At 37.5% G+C, this 19634-nt stretch overlaps 2 protein-coding genes across 14 annotated transcripts in view; both read right to left on the reverse strand.

Annotated features, from left to right (window-relative positions):
- PIBF1 (progesterone immunomodulatory binding factor 1) overlaps nt 1–19634 on the reverse strand; it is a 212218-nt gene that overhangs the window by 105204 nt on the left and 87380 nt on the right. The gene's annotated exons all lie outside the window — the stretch shown is intronic.
- LOC114888370 (rab GDP dissociation inhibitor beta-like) overlaps nt 15788–19634 on the reverse strand; it is a 16778-nt gene continuing 12931 nt past the window's right edge. Inside the window, 4 exon segments of the mRNA XM_029210485.1 lie at nt 15788–16500; nt 16840–17009; nt 17012–17314; nt 17317–17914. Coding sequence (XP_029066318.1) covers nt 16033–16500; nt 16840–17009; nt 17012–17314; nt 17317–17914 — 1539 coding nt within the window. The 3' untranslated portion in view covers nt 15788–16032.

Here is a 19634-nt window from a genome sequence, read left to right on the forward strand (position 1 = left end):
TACTACCTAAAGCAATCTACAGATTCAATGCAATCCCTATCAAACTACCACTGGCATTTTTCACAGAACTAGAACAAAATATTTCACAATTTGTATGTAAACACAAAAGACCCCGAACAGCCAAAGCAATCTTAAGAACAAAAAACGGAGCTGGAGGAATCAGGATCCCTGACTTCTGACTATACTACAAAGCTACAGTAATCAAGACAGTATGGTACTGGAACAAAAACAGAAAGATAGATCAATGGAACAGGATAGAAAGCACAGAGATAAACCCACGCACATATGGTCACCTTATCTTTGATAAAGGAGGTAGGAATGTACAATGGAGAAAGGACAGCCTCTTCAATAAGTGGTGCTGGAAAAACTGGACAGGTACATGTAAAAGTATGAGATTAGATCACTCCCTAACACCATACACAAAAATAAGCTCAAAATAAGCTCAAAATGGATTAAAGACCTAAATGTAAGGCCAGAAACTGTCAAAGTGTTAGAGGAAAACATAGGCAGAACACTGTATGCTATAAATCACAGCAAGATCGTTTTTGACCCACCTCCTAGAGAAATGGAAATAACAACAAAAATAAACAAATGGGACCTAATGAAACTTCAAAGCTTTTGCACAGCAAAGGAAACCATAAACAAGACCAAAAGACAACCCTCAGAATGGGAGAAAATATTTGCAAATGAAGCAGCTGACAAAGGATTAATCTCCAAAATTTATAAGCAGCTCATGCAGCTCAATAACAAAAAAACAATCCAATCCAAAAATGGGCAGAAGACCTAAATAGACATTTCTCCAAAGAAGATATACAGACTGCCAACAAACACATGAAAGAATGCTCAACATCATTAATCATTAGAGAAACGCAAATCAAAACTACAATGAGATATCATCTCACACCAGTCAGAATGGCCATCATCAAAAAATCTAGAAACAATAAATGCTGGAGAGAGTGTGGAGAAAAGGGAACCCTCTTGCACTGCTGGTGGGAATGTGAATTGGTACAGCCACTATGGAGAACAGTATGGAGGTTCCTTAAAAAACTACAAATAGAACTACCATATGACCCAGCAATCCCACTACTGGGCATATACCCTGAGAAAACCATAATTCAAAATGAGTCATGTACCAAAATGTTCATTGCAGCTCTATTTACAATAGCCAGGAGGTGGAAACAACCTAAGTGTCCATCATCGGATGAATGGATAAAGAAGATGTGGCACATATATACAATGGAATATTACTCAGCCATAAAAAGAAACGAAATCGAGCTATTTGTAATGAGGTGGATAGACCTAGAGTCTGTCATACGGAGTGAAGTTAAGTCAGAAAGAGAAAGACAAATACTGTATGCTAACACATATATATGGAATTTAAGAAAAAAAAATGTCATGAAGAACCTAGGGGTAAGACAGGAATAAAGACACAGACCTACTAGAGAATGGACTTGAGGATATGGGGAGGGGGAAGGATAAACTGTGAAAAGTGAGAGAGGCGTGGACATATATACACTACCAAATGTAAGGTAGACAGCTAGTGGGAAGCAGCCGCAAAGCACCGGGAGATCAGCTCGGTGCTTTGTGACCGCCTGGAGGGGTGGGATAGGGACGGTGGGAGGGTGGGAGACACAAGAGGGAAGAGATATGGGAACATATGTATATGTATAACTGATTCACTTTGTTATAAAGCAGAAACTAACACACCATTGTAAAGCAATTATACTCCAATAAAGATGTAAAAAAAAAAAAAACAAAAAAACCCAAAACCCTATCATTGACCTGCTTAAGTGGCACTATCAAACAAATTTATTTTGATTGAGATTAATAGTCACTAATGTCGAAAGTTACAAATTCGTTAAAGTTCAGTGCTAATGTAATTTAAAATGTTTTCATCAGTGATATGTTAGTTCACACTATGACATTTGTATTCTAATGAAATCGTACTAAATATGAAAAAAATATATACCCATAACAATTGAGAAAATGGTAACAGGAACATACATATCAATAATTACCTTAAATGTGAATGGATTAAATGCTCCAACCAAAAGACACAGGCTCATTGAATGGATTCAAAATGAAGACCCATATATATGCTGTCTACAGGAGACCCACTTGAGACCTAGGGACATATACAGACTGAAGGTGAGGGGATGGAAAAAGATATTCCGTGCAAATGGAAATCAAAAGAAAGCTGGAGTAGCAATACTCATCAGATAAAATAGACTTGAAAATAAAGAATGTTACAAGAGACAAGGAAGGACACTACATAATGATCAAGGGATCAATCCAAGGAGAAGATATAACAATTTTAAATATATATGCACCCAACATAGGAACACCTCAATACATAAGGCAACTGCTAACAGCTATAAAAGAGGAAATCGACAGTAACACAATAATAGTGGGGAACTTTAACACCTCACTTGCACCAATGGACAGATCATCCAGACAGAAAATTAATAAGGAAACACAGCTTTAAATGACACAATAGGCCAAATAGATTTAATTGATTTTTATAGGACATTCCATCCAAAAACAGCAGATTACACTTTCTTCTCAAGCGTACACAGAACATTCTTCAGGATAGACCACATCTTGAATCACAAAATCAAGCCTCGGTAAATTTAGGAAAACTGAAATCGTATCAAGCACCTTTTCCTACCACAACACTATGAGATTAGAAATCAATTACAGGGAAAAAAACGTAAAAAACACAAACACGTGTAGGCTAAACAATGTGTTACTATATAACCAAAAGATCACTGAAGAAATCAAAGAGGAAATCAAAAAAATACCTAGAGACAAACGACAATGAAAACAGGATGATCCAAAGCCTATGGGATGCAGCAAAGGCAGTTCTAAGAGGGAAGTTTATAGCAATACAAGTCTACCTCAAGAAACAAGACAAATCTCAAGTAAACAATCTAACATTAGAAAAATAATAACAAAAAAACCCCAAAGTTAACAGAAGGAAAGAAATAATAAAGATCAGAGCAGAAGTAAGTGAAATAGAAACAAAGTAAACAATGGCAAAGGTCAATAAAACTAAAAGCTGGTTCTTTGAGAAGATAAACAAAATAGATAAACCTTTAGCCAGTCTCATCAAGAAAAAGAGGGAGAGTACTCAAGTCAATAAAATTAGAAATGAAAAAGGAGTTACAACAGACACTGCAGAAATACAAAGCATCATAAGAGACTACTACAAGCAACTCTATGCTAATAAAACGGACTACCTGCAAGAAATGGACAGACCAATCGCAAGTAACGAAATTGATGCTGTGATTAAAAATCTTCCAACAAACAAAAGTCCAGGACCAGATGGCTTCACTGATGAATTCTATCAAAACATTTAGAGAAGAGCTAACACCCATCCTTCTCAAACTCTTCCAAAAAATTGCAGAGGAAGGAACACTCCCAAACTCATTCTATGAGGCCACCATCACCCTGCTACCAAAACCAGACAAAGATACTACAAAAAAAGAAAATTACAGACCAATATCACTGATGAATATAGATGCAAAATCCCTCAACAAAATACTAGCAAACAGAATCCAACAGCACATTAAAAGGATCATACACCATGATCAAGAGGGATTTATCCCAGGGATGCAAGGATTCTTCAATATATGCAAATCAATCAATGTGATACACCATATCAACAAATTGAAGAAGAAAAACCATATGATCATCTCAATAGATGCAGAAAAAGCTTTTGACAAAATTCAACGCCATTTATGATAAAAACCCTCCAGAAAGTGGGCACAGAGGGAACCTACCCCAACATAATAAAGGCCATATATGACAAACCCACAGCAAACATCATTCTCAATGGTGAAGAACTGAAACCATTTCCTCTAAGATCAGAAACAAGACAAGGATGTCCACTGTCACCACTATTATTCAACATAGTTTTGGAGGTCCTAGCCGTGGCAATCAGAGAAGAAAAAGAAATAAAAGGAATACAAATTGGAAAAGAAGAAGTAAAACTGTCACTGTTTGCAGATGACATGATACTATACATAGAGAATCCTAAAGGTGCCACCAGAAAACTACTAGAGCTAATCAATGAATTTGGTAAAGTTGCAGGATACAAAATTAATGCACGGGGCTTCCATGGTGGCACAATGGTTAAGAATCCACCTGCCAATGCAGGGGACATGGGTTCAAGCCCTGGTCCAGGAAGATGCCATATGCCACAGAGTATCTAAGCCCGTGTGCCACAACTACTGAGCCTGCGCTCTAGAGCCCCTGAGCCACAACTACTGAGCTTGCATGCCACAGCTACTGAAGCCCGTGTGCCTAGAGCCCGTGCTCTGCAACAAGAGACGCCACTGCAATGAGAAGACACTGCACTGCAATGAAGAGTAGCCCCTGCTCACTGCAACTAGAGAAAGCCCACACACAGCAACAAAGACCCCATGCAGTCAAAAATAAATTAAAAAAAATCAATGCACAGAAATCTCTTGCATTCCTATACACTAACAATGAAAGATCAGAAAGAGAAATTAAGGAAACAATCCCATTCACCACTGCAATGAGAAGAATAAAATACCTAGGAATAAACCTACCTAAGCAGGTAAAAGACCTGTACTCAGAAAACTATAAGACACTGATGAAAGAAATCAAAGATGACACAAACAGATGGAGAGCTTGGATTACCATGTTCTTGGATTGGAAGAATCAACATTGTGAAAATGTGTATACTACTCAAAGTAATCTACAGATTGAATGCAATTCCTATCAAATTACCAGTGGCATTTTTTACAGAACTAGAACAAAAAATATTAAAATTTGTATGGAGACACAAAAGACCCCAAATAGCCAAAGCAGTCTTGAGGGAAAAAAACCGAGCTGGAGGAATCAGACTCCCTGACTTCAGACTATACTACAAAGCTACAGTAATCAAGACAATACGGTACTGGCACAAAAACAGAAACATAGATCAATGGAACAGGATAGAAAGCCCAGAGATAAACCCACAAACCTATGGTCAACTAATCTATGACAAAGGAGGCAAGGATATACAATGCAGAAAAGACAGCAGCTTCAGTAACTGGTGCTGGGAAAACTGAACAGGCACATGTAGAAGAATGAAATTAGAACATTCCCGAACACCATACACAAAAATAAACTCAGAATGGATTAGAGACCTAAATGTAAGGCTGGACACTATAAAATTCTTAGAGGAAAACATAGGAAGAACACTCTGACATAAATCACAGCAAGATTTTTCTTTTTGATCCAACTCCTAGAGTAATGGAAATAAAAACAAAAATAAACAAATGGGACCTAATGAAACTTAAAAGACTGCAAAGCAAAGGAAACTACAAACAAGACCAAAAGGCAGCCCTCAGAATGGGAGAAAATATTTGCAAACGAATCAACGGACAAAGGATTAATCTCAAAAATATATAAACAGCTCATGCAGCTCAATATTAAAAAAACAAACAACCCAATCCAAAAATGGGCAGAAGACCTAAATACACATTTCTCCAAAGAAGACATACAGATGGCCTTGACGCACATGAAAAGCTGCTCAACATCACTAATTATTAGAGAAATGCAAATCAAAACTACAATGAGGTATCACCTCACACCAGTGAGAATGGGCATCATCAGAAAATCTACAAACAACAAATGCTGGAGACGGTATGGAGAAAAGGGAATCCTCTTGCACTGTTGGTGGGAATGTAAATTGATACAGCCACTATGGAGAACAGTATGGAGGTTTCTTAAAAAACTAAAAATAGAATTACCATATGACCCAGCAATCCCAGTACCAGGCATACACCCAGAGAAAACCATAAGTCAGAAAGACACATGCACCTCAATGTTCATTGCAGCACTATTTACAATAGCCAGGTCACAGAAGCAACCTAAATGCCCATCGACAGACAAATGGATAAAGAAGATGTGGTACATATATACAATGGAATATTTGTCATAAAAAGGAATGAAATTGGGTCATTTGTAGAGACCTGGATGGATCTAGATTCTGTCATACAGAGTGAAGTAAATCAGAAATAGAAAAACAAATATCGTATATTAACGCATATACGTGGAACTTAGAAAAATGGTACAGATGAGCCAGTCTGCAGGGCAGAGATAGAGACACAGATGTAGGGAACAAACGTATGGACACCAAGGGGGGAAAGCGGCGGGGTGGTGGGGGTGGTGGTGGGATGAATTGGGAGATTGGGATTGACATGTATACGCTGATGTGTATAAAATTGATGACTAATAAGAACCTGCTGTATAAAAAAAAAAAGCAGTGAAGATGACTTGTTTTGGAAAACTATTTTAATTGTTTTAATTAAAAAAGTGCCTCAAGTGATATTGAAGATTCATGTAATGAGACTGAAGCATTCTTTTACATAATGTAATTTTAAATATTTACATATAACTAAATCAAGCAAGGATTTAAAGCCAGACTGTGTGGGTCCACACCGTCCCCCTTTCTACCTATGTCTCAGTTTCCATAGCTATAAAATGTGAATAATTATAGTAATATCATCATGTTATGAGGATTAAATGAACTAATATTAGTAAAATGCTTAAAACTGCTGGTACAGTAAACACTAAGTATTTATTGAATGAAATTAAATACTCAAGATTGCCAGACACTTTTTATAAAAATTAAAAAAAGAAGGGCTGTCATGGGTAAAATGATAGGTGACCTTACATGCTTTCCTGGCCAAGCAGTTCCATTTTTCAATCTGGCCTACATGTCTCATCATGTTTCATATGAACCATAAGATGTTCTAATTACTTGAAATATAGAAATTTTGGAAGCATAGAACTTGATTTTTTTTTCCAGTTAGTAGAATGTTATCCTTACCAAGACACAGAACTATGTCTTCAAAGTCAAATAATTTTTCATTTGCCCAGCTAAAGAGATGCACTGGGAAAAGCATGCTGATATCCAGGAAGCAGTCCACAAACGGTGACCCGCCTACTCAGACCTGGGAATGGCCGCAGAGAAGGAGGTGGATAATGACCACTGCTACTTGTGGAAGCTCCTGAAAAGCTGGCGTAAATGCTTTAGATGAGGAATCAGCAAACTTCTTCTGTAAGGATCCAGGAGCAAAAACTTTAGGCTTTGTGCAGTTGTAGCATGAAAGGAGGCATAGATGATCCATAAGCGAATGTGTGTACTGTGTTCCAATAACACTTTATTTATGGACACTAACATTTGAATTTCATAATTTTCAAATGTCATGACATATTCTGATTTTTTTCTAATAATTAAAGAATATAAAAACCATTTTTAGCTTGCAGGCTGTGCTATAACAGATGGCAGGCTAGATTTGGTTTGGCTCTGATTTGAATTGTCAACCTCTGATTAGAAGCTCTGGAACATTACTGACAACATGCTAACCAAGTCCATGACCTGGCTCTTACTGCTGCTTGGAATAAACTTATTCATATCTATTAGACTATTATATTCTCTGCACTGGGTGTTCCAAAAATTGCTGTCTTTTATTAAGACATTCAGAGCCCTCTTCACTCTCCTTTGATGACTTCCTCTTTACTAAGATCAGTTATCTATCCAGCAAAGGTTTCTTCTGTTTCCCAACTTTCAACTACTTTTTGTCTGACGCTCCCACCCCGGCCATAAAGTAGAGAAATAAATTTGAATACTGGCACAACCACCCATTGGCTATACCTTTTTTAATCACTCAAAGAAACCCAGCTTTATTGGGATGTAATTTACATACATAAAGTTCACCAATTTTGAGCATATGAGTTTCAACAAATGTTTATAGTCATATAACCATGGCCACGATCATGATACAGAACATTTCCATCAAACCCCCAAATTCTCTGTGCTACTTTGAAGTCAATATTTTTAACCTAGCTACCTCTGGCTCTTGGTGACTGACCATCTGTCATTAGTTCTGTCTTTTCTAGAGTGTCACAAAAATGAAATCAAACAGTATGTAGCCTTTTGTAACTGCCTTCTTTCATTCAACATAATGCGTTTTAAAAGATTCACCCATGTTATTGTATGTTGAGTAGTTGGTTTCTTTTTCTTGCTGAGTAGTTTTACATAGTATGAATATACCAAAATTTGTTCATTCATTCACTATCTGATGAGTATTTGGGTTGTTTTCAGTTTTGGACCATTATGATAAGGCTGCTATAAACATTTACAGACAGGTCCTGTGTGGACACATGTTTTTATTTCTCTTGGGTAAATAACCAGAAGCAGGACTGCTGAATCACATAGTAAGTTAATGTTTAACTTTATAAAAAACTGCCAAACTGTTTTCCAAAGTGACTGTACTGTTCTGCATTTGTACCAGCAATGTATGGATACTCCAGCTAATCCACAATCTTGTCAACATCTGGTAACAATAGTGTTTTAAAACCTAGCCATTCTAGATTGTAGAATTCTGGTTGTCGTGGTATTTAACTGTGGTTTTCGTTTTCATTTTCCTGATGACTGATGATGTTGAGCATCTCTTCTTTTGCTTATTGGTTATTTGCATTTCTTCCTTCATGAAATGTCTATTCAAACCTTGGACACCGCCCCCCCCGCCTTTTTTTTTAAAAATTGGAGTGCTTATCTTAAGTTGTAAGCATTCTGGATACAAGTCCTTTATTAGATACATTTTTGGCAAATATTCTCCCCAAGTCTGTGTCTTGCCTTTTCCTTTTTTATCAGAAGCGCAAAAATTTCTTTTTTGATGAAGTCCAATTTAACAAGTGCTTTCTTCATGCTTCACTCTGTGTCCTATTTATGTACTCTTTGATAAACCCAAGGTTAATAAGATTTTTCTCTTATGTTTTTTTTTCTAGTTTTTGTCCTTATATTTAGATCTATGAATGATTATAAATTAATTTTTATATTTTGTTTGAGGTAAGGGTTGAGGTATAGTATTTTTGCATATGGATATCAAAACATTCTAGCATGTGGTTGAAAAGACTATGTAATTCCTTATTGAATTATCCTGGTACTTTCATCTCTTAAAAATTATTTTGGATAGGGCTTCCCTGGTGGCGCAGTGGTTGAGAGTCCGCCTGCCGGTGCAGGGGACACGGGTTCGTGCCCTGGTCCGGGAAGATCCCACATGCCGCAGAGCGGCTGGGCCTGTGAACCATGGCTGCTGAGCCTGCGCATCTGGAGCCTGTCCTCCGCAACGGGAGAGGCCACAACAGTGAGAGGCCCGCGTACCGCAAAAAAAAAAAAAAAAAAAAAAAAAAATAAATATTTTGGATATTCTGGGTCCTGTACATTTCCATATAAATTTTAGGTGACTTTCTCATTTTCTACAAAATACCTGCTGAGTTTTTCATCATGATTGCACTGAATCTATTCATCACTTTGGGGACAACTGACACTTTAGCAATATTCAGTGTTCCAATCTATGAACGTGATGTGTCTCTCTACTTATTTAGGTCTACCTTACTTTTTCTCAGCAATATTTACTAGTTTTCAGTGTCGTGTACTTGCTTCATATTTTGTTAATTTAATCCTTAAATACTTAGTATTTTTGATGCTATTACAGATAGTATTAAAAAACTTTTAATTTTCAAAATTTTCAACTGCTTATTGCTAGTATACAGAAATACAATTGACTTTTTTCATGATGACCCTGTATTCTGTAATCTTGCTAAAGTTACATTAGTTTAATTGCTTGCTTGTAGACTTCAGCTACGACATTTTAAGAAAACAACCTCCTTCAGCCTTAATTTCCTCACTTAAAAAGATTAGCATTTGTGAGAAATAACAGAAATTGAGAAAAAAATTAATCAAGGAAGGAAAAAAACTCTCAAAGCATTTGGCACAGTATCTAACCCACAGAAAGTATTTAGCACTTATTAAATCTCTTCCCAAACTTCACAGTTCTTAGTACAAGTTTCAGCAATGTTGACGTGTCCAAAATTTTTATCTTATAGGCCTGATCTTTCTCCCAGGCTTGAGTTCCTTAGTCCCATTTATTTACCATATTTTTATTATGTCAATGGTGTGTTAGAACTTCAAGTACAAGTCCTAAATCAATATCATAACCTTCATTCATCCATGAATCACCTCTGCTTTCAGAAAGTCTTATTTCTGTATGAAATCATTGTCAACTCCACTATCCAAACTTTTGTAGGAACCACTGATAACTGCCCCAAACATACTTTCAAATCTAGTCAGTTACTGAGTCCTTAATAACCACGATAGCTACTGTTTAATGTTGATTATGTGACAAACTCTATGCCAAACACTAATTTAGTCTTCACAACAATTCTATGAGTTAAGTTACTATTACTGTCTTCATTTTATAGATGAGGAAACTGAGACACAGAGGTTAAATATCTTTCCTAAAGCATGCACCCAGTAACAATAGAGCCAGTATCATAAGCCAGGCAATCTACGTCCAGAAACAGTAATCTGAAACATAAATTATATTGCCTCTAACGTGTGCAGACCGTAGGATCCACTTGTTTGTGAAGATAGTGGGATTGGGTACTATTAGAGAATATTTGGGGAAATCCAAGAAATATTTAATGCTCCATTAAATGCATTAATGCACCCTCAGCATGATGTTCTTGAAAAAGACAGGTGCAAAGAGGCCAGGAGCAAATGGGAAATAAAATTATGACTATGTTATTTGCTGGGCTCATAGTGAAAACCCCAATTCAGAGGTCTCTGGTAGATGTGGATGGAGAATGAGATAGGTTTAAGAGCCCATTAAGCCCCAGTCCCATCTTAACACGGGCTAGCTTCTGAAGACTATATACATCAGCGCATATATACTGCCAAAGGCTGAAAATTGCAAGTGATCTCCAACCCTGTTTTTCTAGTCACAGGAAAAGAGGAAGCGGAAGAGCAAGCTGTCCTGATTTTGACGTTTTTGCTAGAGACTACCCAACTAGAAACATGGCCCGAACAATGTCTTGGAATAGGATCCAAACATAGTAGAAATTTCTTTTCTCTAGGAAAGGGAGCGTGGTGAGTAGAGAGCAGGGTAGAAAAATCTCCAAAAGTCACCATCCCCCAGCTGTATTTCTAAAACCAATTTTCCCATCTATTCCCTATGCCATCACACCAATTGAGGCCATGGTTACATGTCACCTGAGCTTCAGGTGCTCCTATTCATGGTATCTTGAATTACTCTGAATATATATATGTAGAAGTATATATAATATATATATATATATAAAATATGTCTATATAGATATATTACTGCCAAGTTAATTCTCTAAAATGATTTTTATCACAACACCCCTCATTGCTCACTGAAGAAATATAAGCTCTTTATTCTGACATTTCAGGCCTACCAGAATATGAAATTATTTATATTCTCTACCTAACTGTACACTCCAAATCAGTTGACTGAATTATCTGCTGTTTCCTGACAATTCTTTACTTTTTTTTTCTCCTACATTTAGGAAGGTTTATAAAGTTTTGGGACTGCCCTTCTCTCAGATCTGCATATCACAATTCATACTTCAGATGCTTGTTTCATAGACCACCTCCTCTAAAAGGTCATTCCCGATACTCCTTTAAAATAGATAGGGACATTCATAGACCAGTATTGACTCCTTAAGATAGAGAACATTTTGCTTTAAAATATAAATATATATATACATTTATTCTTTCTGCTCTTTGGAAACAAAAATCATATTTTAAGTTTTTTTTCTTCTACAATGTTATGCACAAAGGTTCAATGTATATTGAGTTGAATACTTTCTAGCCCAGCATAAGAAAAATTCAGAGAGAGATTTTACCTCCCTATTACTGTTATCATAGTTCACACTCCACCAAAGAGAAATCTGAGCACAGCATAACGTATTTTTCTCCACATTCTCCTCTGAAACTATGGGGAGAGATATGTTTCTCTTCTGCTTTCTGAGGTTCATTGTAAAGTACGGAGTTCATGATGTTGGCTCCCATTTAAAATAAAAGGAAATAAGGCAAGCAGTGTTAAACATTTGGAATTGACAGGAAGGAAGCCTTAAGTTCATCTGCATATTAAAGAAACGAGGGAGGCAGAGAACATTTCATAGAATTGTGCAATGGATACTCAAATTCTCACAGGGAAGAGGCAGTCACGGCAATTAATTTCCATTAGGTTCTATTTTAAAATGGTCAAGGAAAATGAGTTTAGCTGTATGGAATTTTACTTTAGGTACAATTATGTAGGTATAAATTTGTAACACCTATCAGATAGTATTGGCAACTAAAAATTCTTAGAAATGTTTATAAAATTATATATATATATATATATATATATATATATTTTTTTTTTTTGTGGTACACGGGCCTCTCACTGTTGTGGCCTCTCCCGTTGCGGAGCACAGGCTCTGGACGCGCAGGCTCAGTGGCCGTGGCTCATGGGCCCAGCCACTCCGCGGCATGTGGGATCCTCCCAGACCGGGGCACGAACCCGTGTCCCCTGCTTCGGCAGGCGGACTCTCAACCACTGCACCACCAGGGAAGCCCTATCGTAATTTTTATAAATAAAATTCATAAAAAGCAAGAAGTTAGATACCTTTTTCATAGTTCTATTCAAATGAACCCCAAGAATTACTATTGCTGTTCTTTTTATTGAAAGCTTATAAAAAGTCTGAGCCATTAGTTCAACATTTCTCTAGTGCTCTCTATCATCAAAGACATATGTATGGTTTAAGAAGTCATAAACTTTAGCTATGTCTTGGTATACCTTAATTTGTAAATGTAGTGCTTAAAATTTGTGGGATGAGAACTGGTACATAAGCCTGCAGAAAGGTTGTTAGAGCTTACAATTTCTTATAAGTGTAATGCTTAATATCTAAGGGAGCTATTGATAGTGGTGGGCAAGGGGTGGTTTCTATAATGAAAAGAGGCATTATTTACTCTATTGGATAACACATATAAATGTAGAGTAGCTAGCAACATGGAAAACTGGCTAAAAAACTGTTTTCCTTTAGAAGCATTCAGTTCATAGTTTTAATTTTCAAAAATTAGAGACCAGCACTTTAGTTAAACAACCTGATTTATATTTTACAAGTGCTATTTGGGGTCCAAAAAAAAATGCTTACTATATACAAATGATTGAATTTAATAACACATTTCCCATTTAAACATGTTGACTTATTTCTGGATCAGTGCACAGTTTAACCAAAAGTTGAGAAGTGAGTAAGAACAGACATGTCCTGTGGTAGCAACATACAGAACATTCCATTCTCATAAATGACAGGCTATTAACCATACCTTGATTTTCCTGTAAACTACTTTAAAAAACAATTTCAAAGCTAACATTTCATTGTCATTTACAGGTATATGAGTTCCTTTACAGGTTTACATATGGACAGTCTATCTGACTAGAATGATCTGGGTGCACCCTTGCCTGGAGGCTGGGAGATGCATTCTTTTGGGCATTTTCCATCTGTGATTTTGGACAAAAGGAATTTTAGAAATGGTAGGCATCATCACATTTGGAGTATCTATGAATATTCTAGCTAATAGAAGTTCATATTTGGGGTCCCAGTGAATTAGGAGGAAACATCTGAATTCTAATAATAGGTATGTGGATGTCAGTTAAGTTTCACTGTTTGAAGACCCATTAACTCATTTCCTACTTTTAACAAATACACAGATTAGACTTTTCATTTGTAAAATAAAAACACATTGCCTTTAAGCTAAAAAGATCCATTTAAAAAATACATGGATATATATTTTAAAACTCACAACAATGCAAGGGAAATCCCAACAGTAAATTACTAATAATTAAAATAAACAGTAAGTTGAGGAAAGGGATCCCTTCTTCAGAGAGCCTTGTAACAAGTCCAGTTATCCATCTGCATGAAATAGTTTTACTAGATTGTGTCAGAGACTGCTCCTAACCCTTTATCTTTATCGTACCGAATAGAGAACAGACACAACTGAACTTTAAAAGTCAACTAACTGGATGATGAGAACAAATAATAATAGTTAACATTTACTGAGAACTTAAAACTGTATAATAAATATCATTTAGTTTTGTGATGCACAGTATTATGTAAAGTATCAGTTACGTTTTCTTCTTTCATTTACAAGTAAGACACTTTAATGGATAAAAGGAATTGAGAATATTCTCACATCTGGTAACAATGATTGCTGGAATTTCTTCATATCTAGTAACAATGATTTCTACAGAAGGAGAAACTAAATGATCACATATCTGGCATATGCCATAGAAATAAACAGGTTACACATACATTTATTAAAACCAGGAAGGGCTAAAAGTTTGCTGATTGAAAAAAATAAGTAGAACAAAAATAAAACGTGAAAGTCATTATATTATTAAAGCATTCAAGATCTTACTTATTGAATCTTAAATAGAGTAAAGCAAAATTCAATCGCTATATAGAAGAAAGCAATTATACGGTCCAAACGAAGTTAATATAGCTTAGCTTAAAGCTAGAGTTTTACACTGTTTCTGTTGAAAATGTCCAACTCTATTTCTTTAACCCTTAATGTCATTGCCATGATGTTCTTAAAATATGTTACTAAAAGTCATGTAGGATGTCTTTTAATTCATAATAAATATGCCACAACATTATATGGTACAGAGTCTAGAATCTTTAAGGTGCCATTTGCTCAAGAGCAAGTAATTTGCTAAATGTCAAGTTAGTAGGTTGAAAAGATAATCTAACTTTATAGAATTTTAATAACTCCTAAAATTCGCTGATACCTTAAAAAGTTCTGGTTGGATAACTTAAAAATAAAATCATATTCCGATTGGAGGATCTGAATAAATACTAATTCAAATGACTTAAAAGGCATATGGAGTGGGTTGAATGGTGGTCCCTCCCCAAAATATATGTCCATGTTCTAATCCCTAGGACCTGTAAATATTACCTGACACGGAAAAAGGTTTTTTGTAGATGTGATTAAATTAAATACCTTGAGAAGAAGAGCCTGTCCTGGGTTATTTGGGTGGGTCCTGAATGCAATCACATATGTCCTTATAAAACACATACACGGGAGAAGGTGATGTGAAGACGGGGGCAGAGACTGGAGGTGATGTGGCCATAAGCCAAGGAAAGCAAGGAATGCCTGGAGCCCCAGAAGATGGAAGAAGCAAAGAACAGATTGCCCCTAGAGCTTGTGGAGGGAGCATGGCCCTGGTTTCAGACTTCTGGCCTCCAGACTATGAGAGAATAAATTTATGTTGTTTTAAGTCACCAAGTATGTGGTAATTTATTATGGCAACCATAGGAAATTAATACAGTATCATTGTGAATTTTGTTGTTGTTGTTTTGTTTTGGTTTCCAGAGTTCGGCTTCATTTTGCAGTACAGAAATCATTCGGAGCCACTGTGAGACAGACATCGTTGAAGCAGAGGCTCTGTCAAATAAATACTGCGTTGCAGTTTGGTCCATTGAAGAAGTCACACCTGGGACACAAAAGAAGCTCTACATTTACCTGCTTTATGATAGGTTTCTCTTCCCTCTGCTCTCATCAATTTTATTAGGTTAAAACACTGCACAGAGGCTTCCTCCAAAATGACTCTCAAAGTCTGGAGTTTGGTTAGAATTGGAGGCCCACATAAACCAAGCTTGTGGCTGTGCTGCCTGGGCACTGTTATAACACATGATGTAAATGAAAAGGGGTGGGGAGGAATGAGGGATGCTATCCCTGATTATGGAACATTCGATTCTGAATCTCCTTAATGCCCAGAGGACAGATGGCACGCAAACTGTACTGACCCAGCTCTCGAGCAGCAGAAGCTCATAACTGTAAAGGTTACACTGATTAAAAGATACAAATACTATATCAAGTTCTCTGTATCAGTATGACGTTTTAAAACTGATTCTTCACTAGAAAAAATAAGCTGGTATCGGTTAAATTGAACAGAATGTGGGAACCTGCCAATTCTGAAGAGCCACTCCACGAAAACAAGTTAATATATGATATTAGAAAGGGGAGGAATATTTACTGGTATGGTGCTCTGCAATCTCTCAGTTTTGATTACAAAAGCAGGCCTTACAATATTGATTTCATACAATATGCATCATTTGCCAAATTTTAAGTTTGTCCTAATTAGTTGGCAACATGTACTACTGTCAGTCTTCCCCATACATGTCATTTTTCTTCTGCTTCATTTCCTCAAAGTCAAACTCAGATCCCATCATCCTCTTATAGATGCCCTTAATGTCATCACAGGTCACCTCAAAGTGAGTTGTTGCATCGTATGTACAGGTTATAAAGATCTGGCTCTCTGTTCCCAAATCTTTTGGTACAAGGAAGTCACTGATGCTAACGAATTTCTGCTCAGTTGGTTCCAAGAGTTCCAGAGCTGGTCTGATTTCTTTCTCGGGTTCCTTGGTCTCCACCGTTGTGCTAGCGATGGCAATGTACTTGCCCTGTGCTGCCACATTGTGTGCGGAGGAGATCATGCAGACATAGATATCTGACTTCTGGTTGACTTCGTTCTGTGGAATAATGATCTGGCAGGAGCTGGCGTTGTTGGTGTTCTTGATGGGGTGGCTGAGGATCCAGATGACTCTGATCACCTGGCCCAATTTTCTTTTCTTTTTTTTTAATAGTTATTTATTTGGCTGTGTTGGGTCTTAGCTGTGGCACGTGGGATCTTCTCTGTGGCATGCAGGATCCTTTGCTGCAGTGCATGGGCTTCTCTCTAGTTGTGGCACATGGGCTCAGTAATTGTGGTGCTCGGGTTCTCTAGTTGTGGCGTTCGGGCTCCAGAGAGCGTAGGCTCAGGCTCAGTAGTTGCGGCGCGCGGGCTTAGTTGCCCCACGTCATGTGGGATCCTAGTTCCCCGACCAGGGATCTAACTTGCATCCCCTGTATTGGAAGGTGAATTCTTGACTACTGGACCACCAGGGAAGTCTCTGGTCTGCTTTCTCTACTCGATCAAAGATGATGGAGTAGCTGGGATCACAGGTGAGCTTCTTACAGCGAGCAATCTCTCCTTCAGATTTTACACCAATCACTTTTCCATTTTGCATAATGATTTCTTCAATTGGTTTATTCAGCACGTATGTACCTCCGTAAATAGCACTTAGCTGTGAAAATCCTGTGGCAGTTATCCAAGGCTGTAGAGTGGATGAAGGTATGGGCTTTTGCCATATCTTGCCAAAGACTCACAGTAAAGTTTAATCCTGTTAATGGTTTCACCACATGGTTGATATAAACAGTCATCAGTTCTGTAAAGTGCCAGCGCATGACCAGTAAAACCTATAATATCTTGGCCCAAGTCAGATTTCTTATACACCTCTCTCATTGCCATCTTCCTAGGATCAACGCCCTCAAAAGTTCTAGGATCGTTCCCATCAAAGTTGGCAACATACACCAGGAATTTTCTGAATCGACGTTTTTCAAACGCCCCATTAGGCTAGATGCCAGGGCTTCTGCTTCAGTGGAAGGAGCCTTGTAGATCTTTCCTCCTTTATAAACAAAGCTCCCTTCAATCACTTGGAAATCCAGATAGCGAATGACCTGTGTAAAAAGCAGCATCTTAACCAGCTGACCATTTGCCATAAGGAACTTGGGAATGAAGTCAACATTCCAGTCTCTTCCTCTCCCCATTGATGCCGGTGGTGCTCTGGGTATTTTAAATCTTTTGTATAAATCTTCCAGTGGTGTTACAGATGATGCACTCTCTCCTCCGTAATATGGGTTTCTATCCATGTGAAGAACTTTCTTTCCATTCACTGACATTATACCTGACAGGATACATTCCATCAGGCCGGTGCCCAGCATGATCATGTACTCCTCATTCACGGAGGGGCTGGGTGCAGACTGAAGCCCAGAGAAAGGAGAAGGCGTAGCACTCCAGGGGTCGGGGGCTAGGCGGCCACCCTGAGGAGGCGGGCGGAAGCGCTCAGGCCGGGCCAGCCCGAGGGAAAAGTGAAGCAGGAGCAGAGAGAAAACGGAGCTGGCGAAGAGGGAGCCAGCTGCCACCTCAGACGGGAAGAGAAGAGCCTGTTGTTTTTAATATGCATACTGGAGAGCAAAAGATGTACCTATTGATGTTGTTTAACATCACACATGTTGTGCTTCATATGCTGTTTACTGTTTACTGATGGAAGGACACAACTGTGTGGCAGAACGAACAACTTGGATGGGAACAAAGAGAACGTGTATCTACTTCTAGCCCTGCTCCTAGTAAGTGTAACTCAGGACAAGTCAGATAACCTCTTTGGATTTTGTTTCCTCATCTGCTAAATGGGTGGACTGTTTTCAATAACCTCTAAGTTTTTCCCAACTCTAAACTTTTGGGAATCTTTAAAGTGTTACGGACTTCCCTAGTGGTGCAGTGGTTAAGAATCTGCCTGCCAATGCAGGGGACACGGGTTCGATCTCTGGTCTGGGAAGATCCCATATGCCGCGGAGCAACTAAGCCTGTGCGCCACAATTACTGAGCCCATGTGCCGCAACTACTGAGCCCGTGTGCTGCAACTACTGAAGCCCATGTGCCTAGGAGGCCGTGCTCCACAACAAGAAGCCACCGCAATGAGAAGTCCATGCACTGCAACGAAGAGTAGCCCCTGCCCACCGCAACTAGAGAAAGCCCACGTGCAGCAATGAAGACCCAACGCAGCCAAAAACAATAAATTAAATACAAAATAAAGTGTTAAAAAGAGTAAGGCACAGTGTAAACATCATTATGATAAAAATTAAGATATTAAAATCGTTAACAATGGACAGCTTGGTCAACTGAAATCTGCCAGAAGATTCATAAGATTTACAGGATTGCATAAATTTATAAAAGGTAATTATTAAATACTTATTAAGAGTTGGCAATATGTAAAATTCTCCATAAAGTATTAGCTTTTACAAACATTCATGTAGCACCAGTTATATGTCCAGAAATGTATTAGGCTCCAGGCACTATAATAGAAAAAAAGCCTGAATGGTTTATAGAAACTAAACTACTACCTATTATATGGGTATTAAAAAAGTTAACACACAAAAGTGCTAGGCATAGTAAGAGATCAATAAATATTAACTTTATTATCTAGAATAAATCTTATTTTTTCTTAAGTATCTTCTATCAATAAAAAGAACCTTATACTACAACTTTTTAATATAATATTAAGAGGGTTTATGTAGCAACAAAATTTTTAAAAGCTTAACTATCTGATTTTTATTCATGGCAACCATTTTTTTATTCCTCAAAACATACACTTCCAATCAATCCTGTTTCCTTTTTACTGAAAGAACTTTTCATAATGACTGCAGTACTGAAGTATAATTTAGAAGCAGTCTCTAAAACTGGAAGTAACGTTCATCTAAATATGCCTGCCAAGTTTAAAAATGTATTAGGAGTTAAATTGAAACATGTTGAAAATGACTCATTGTGGACCAGAATATACACTGTAGGAAATAAGAGCTCATTTACAAGTGGGAGAAATACACTCACACTTCAACTGTGGTAATTCTCTGGACTTTCCTTCCAGTAAACATCATATTTTAAAATAATCGTGGAAAATATCTTACTTTTAACTGAAGTTTTTATGAGTTGATTTAGTCAGCTGGCATTCCAGTATTTTACACATCTTTTTTTGGACGTGGATATATTTACCAAATGTAAATCTATGAAAATTTCCCCCTCAGCAACAGAGCAGCAGCCTATAAAGAAAGCTGTACAAACACACACACACACACACACACACACACACACACACACACACACACACAC

This window comes from Monodon monoceros, unplaced genomic scaffold, assembly GCF_005190385.1.
Source record: "Monodon monoceros isolate NGI ecotype Baffin Bay Population unplaced genomic scaffold, NGI_Narwhal_1 Super_Scaffold_8, whole genome shotgun sequence".
In the NCBI taxonomy this organism is placed as follows: domain Eukaryota; kingdom Metazoa; phylum Chordata; class Mammalia; order Artiodactyla; family Monodontidae; genus Monodon; species Monodon monoceros.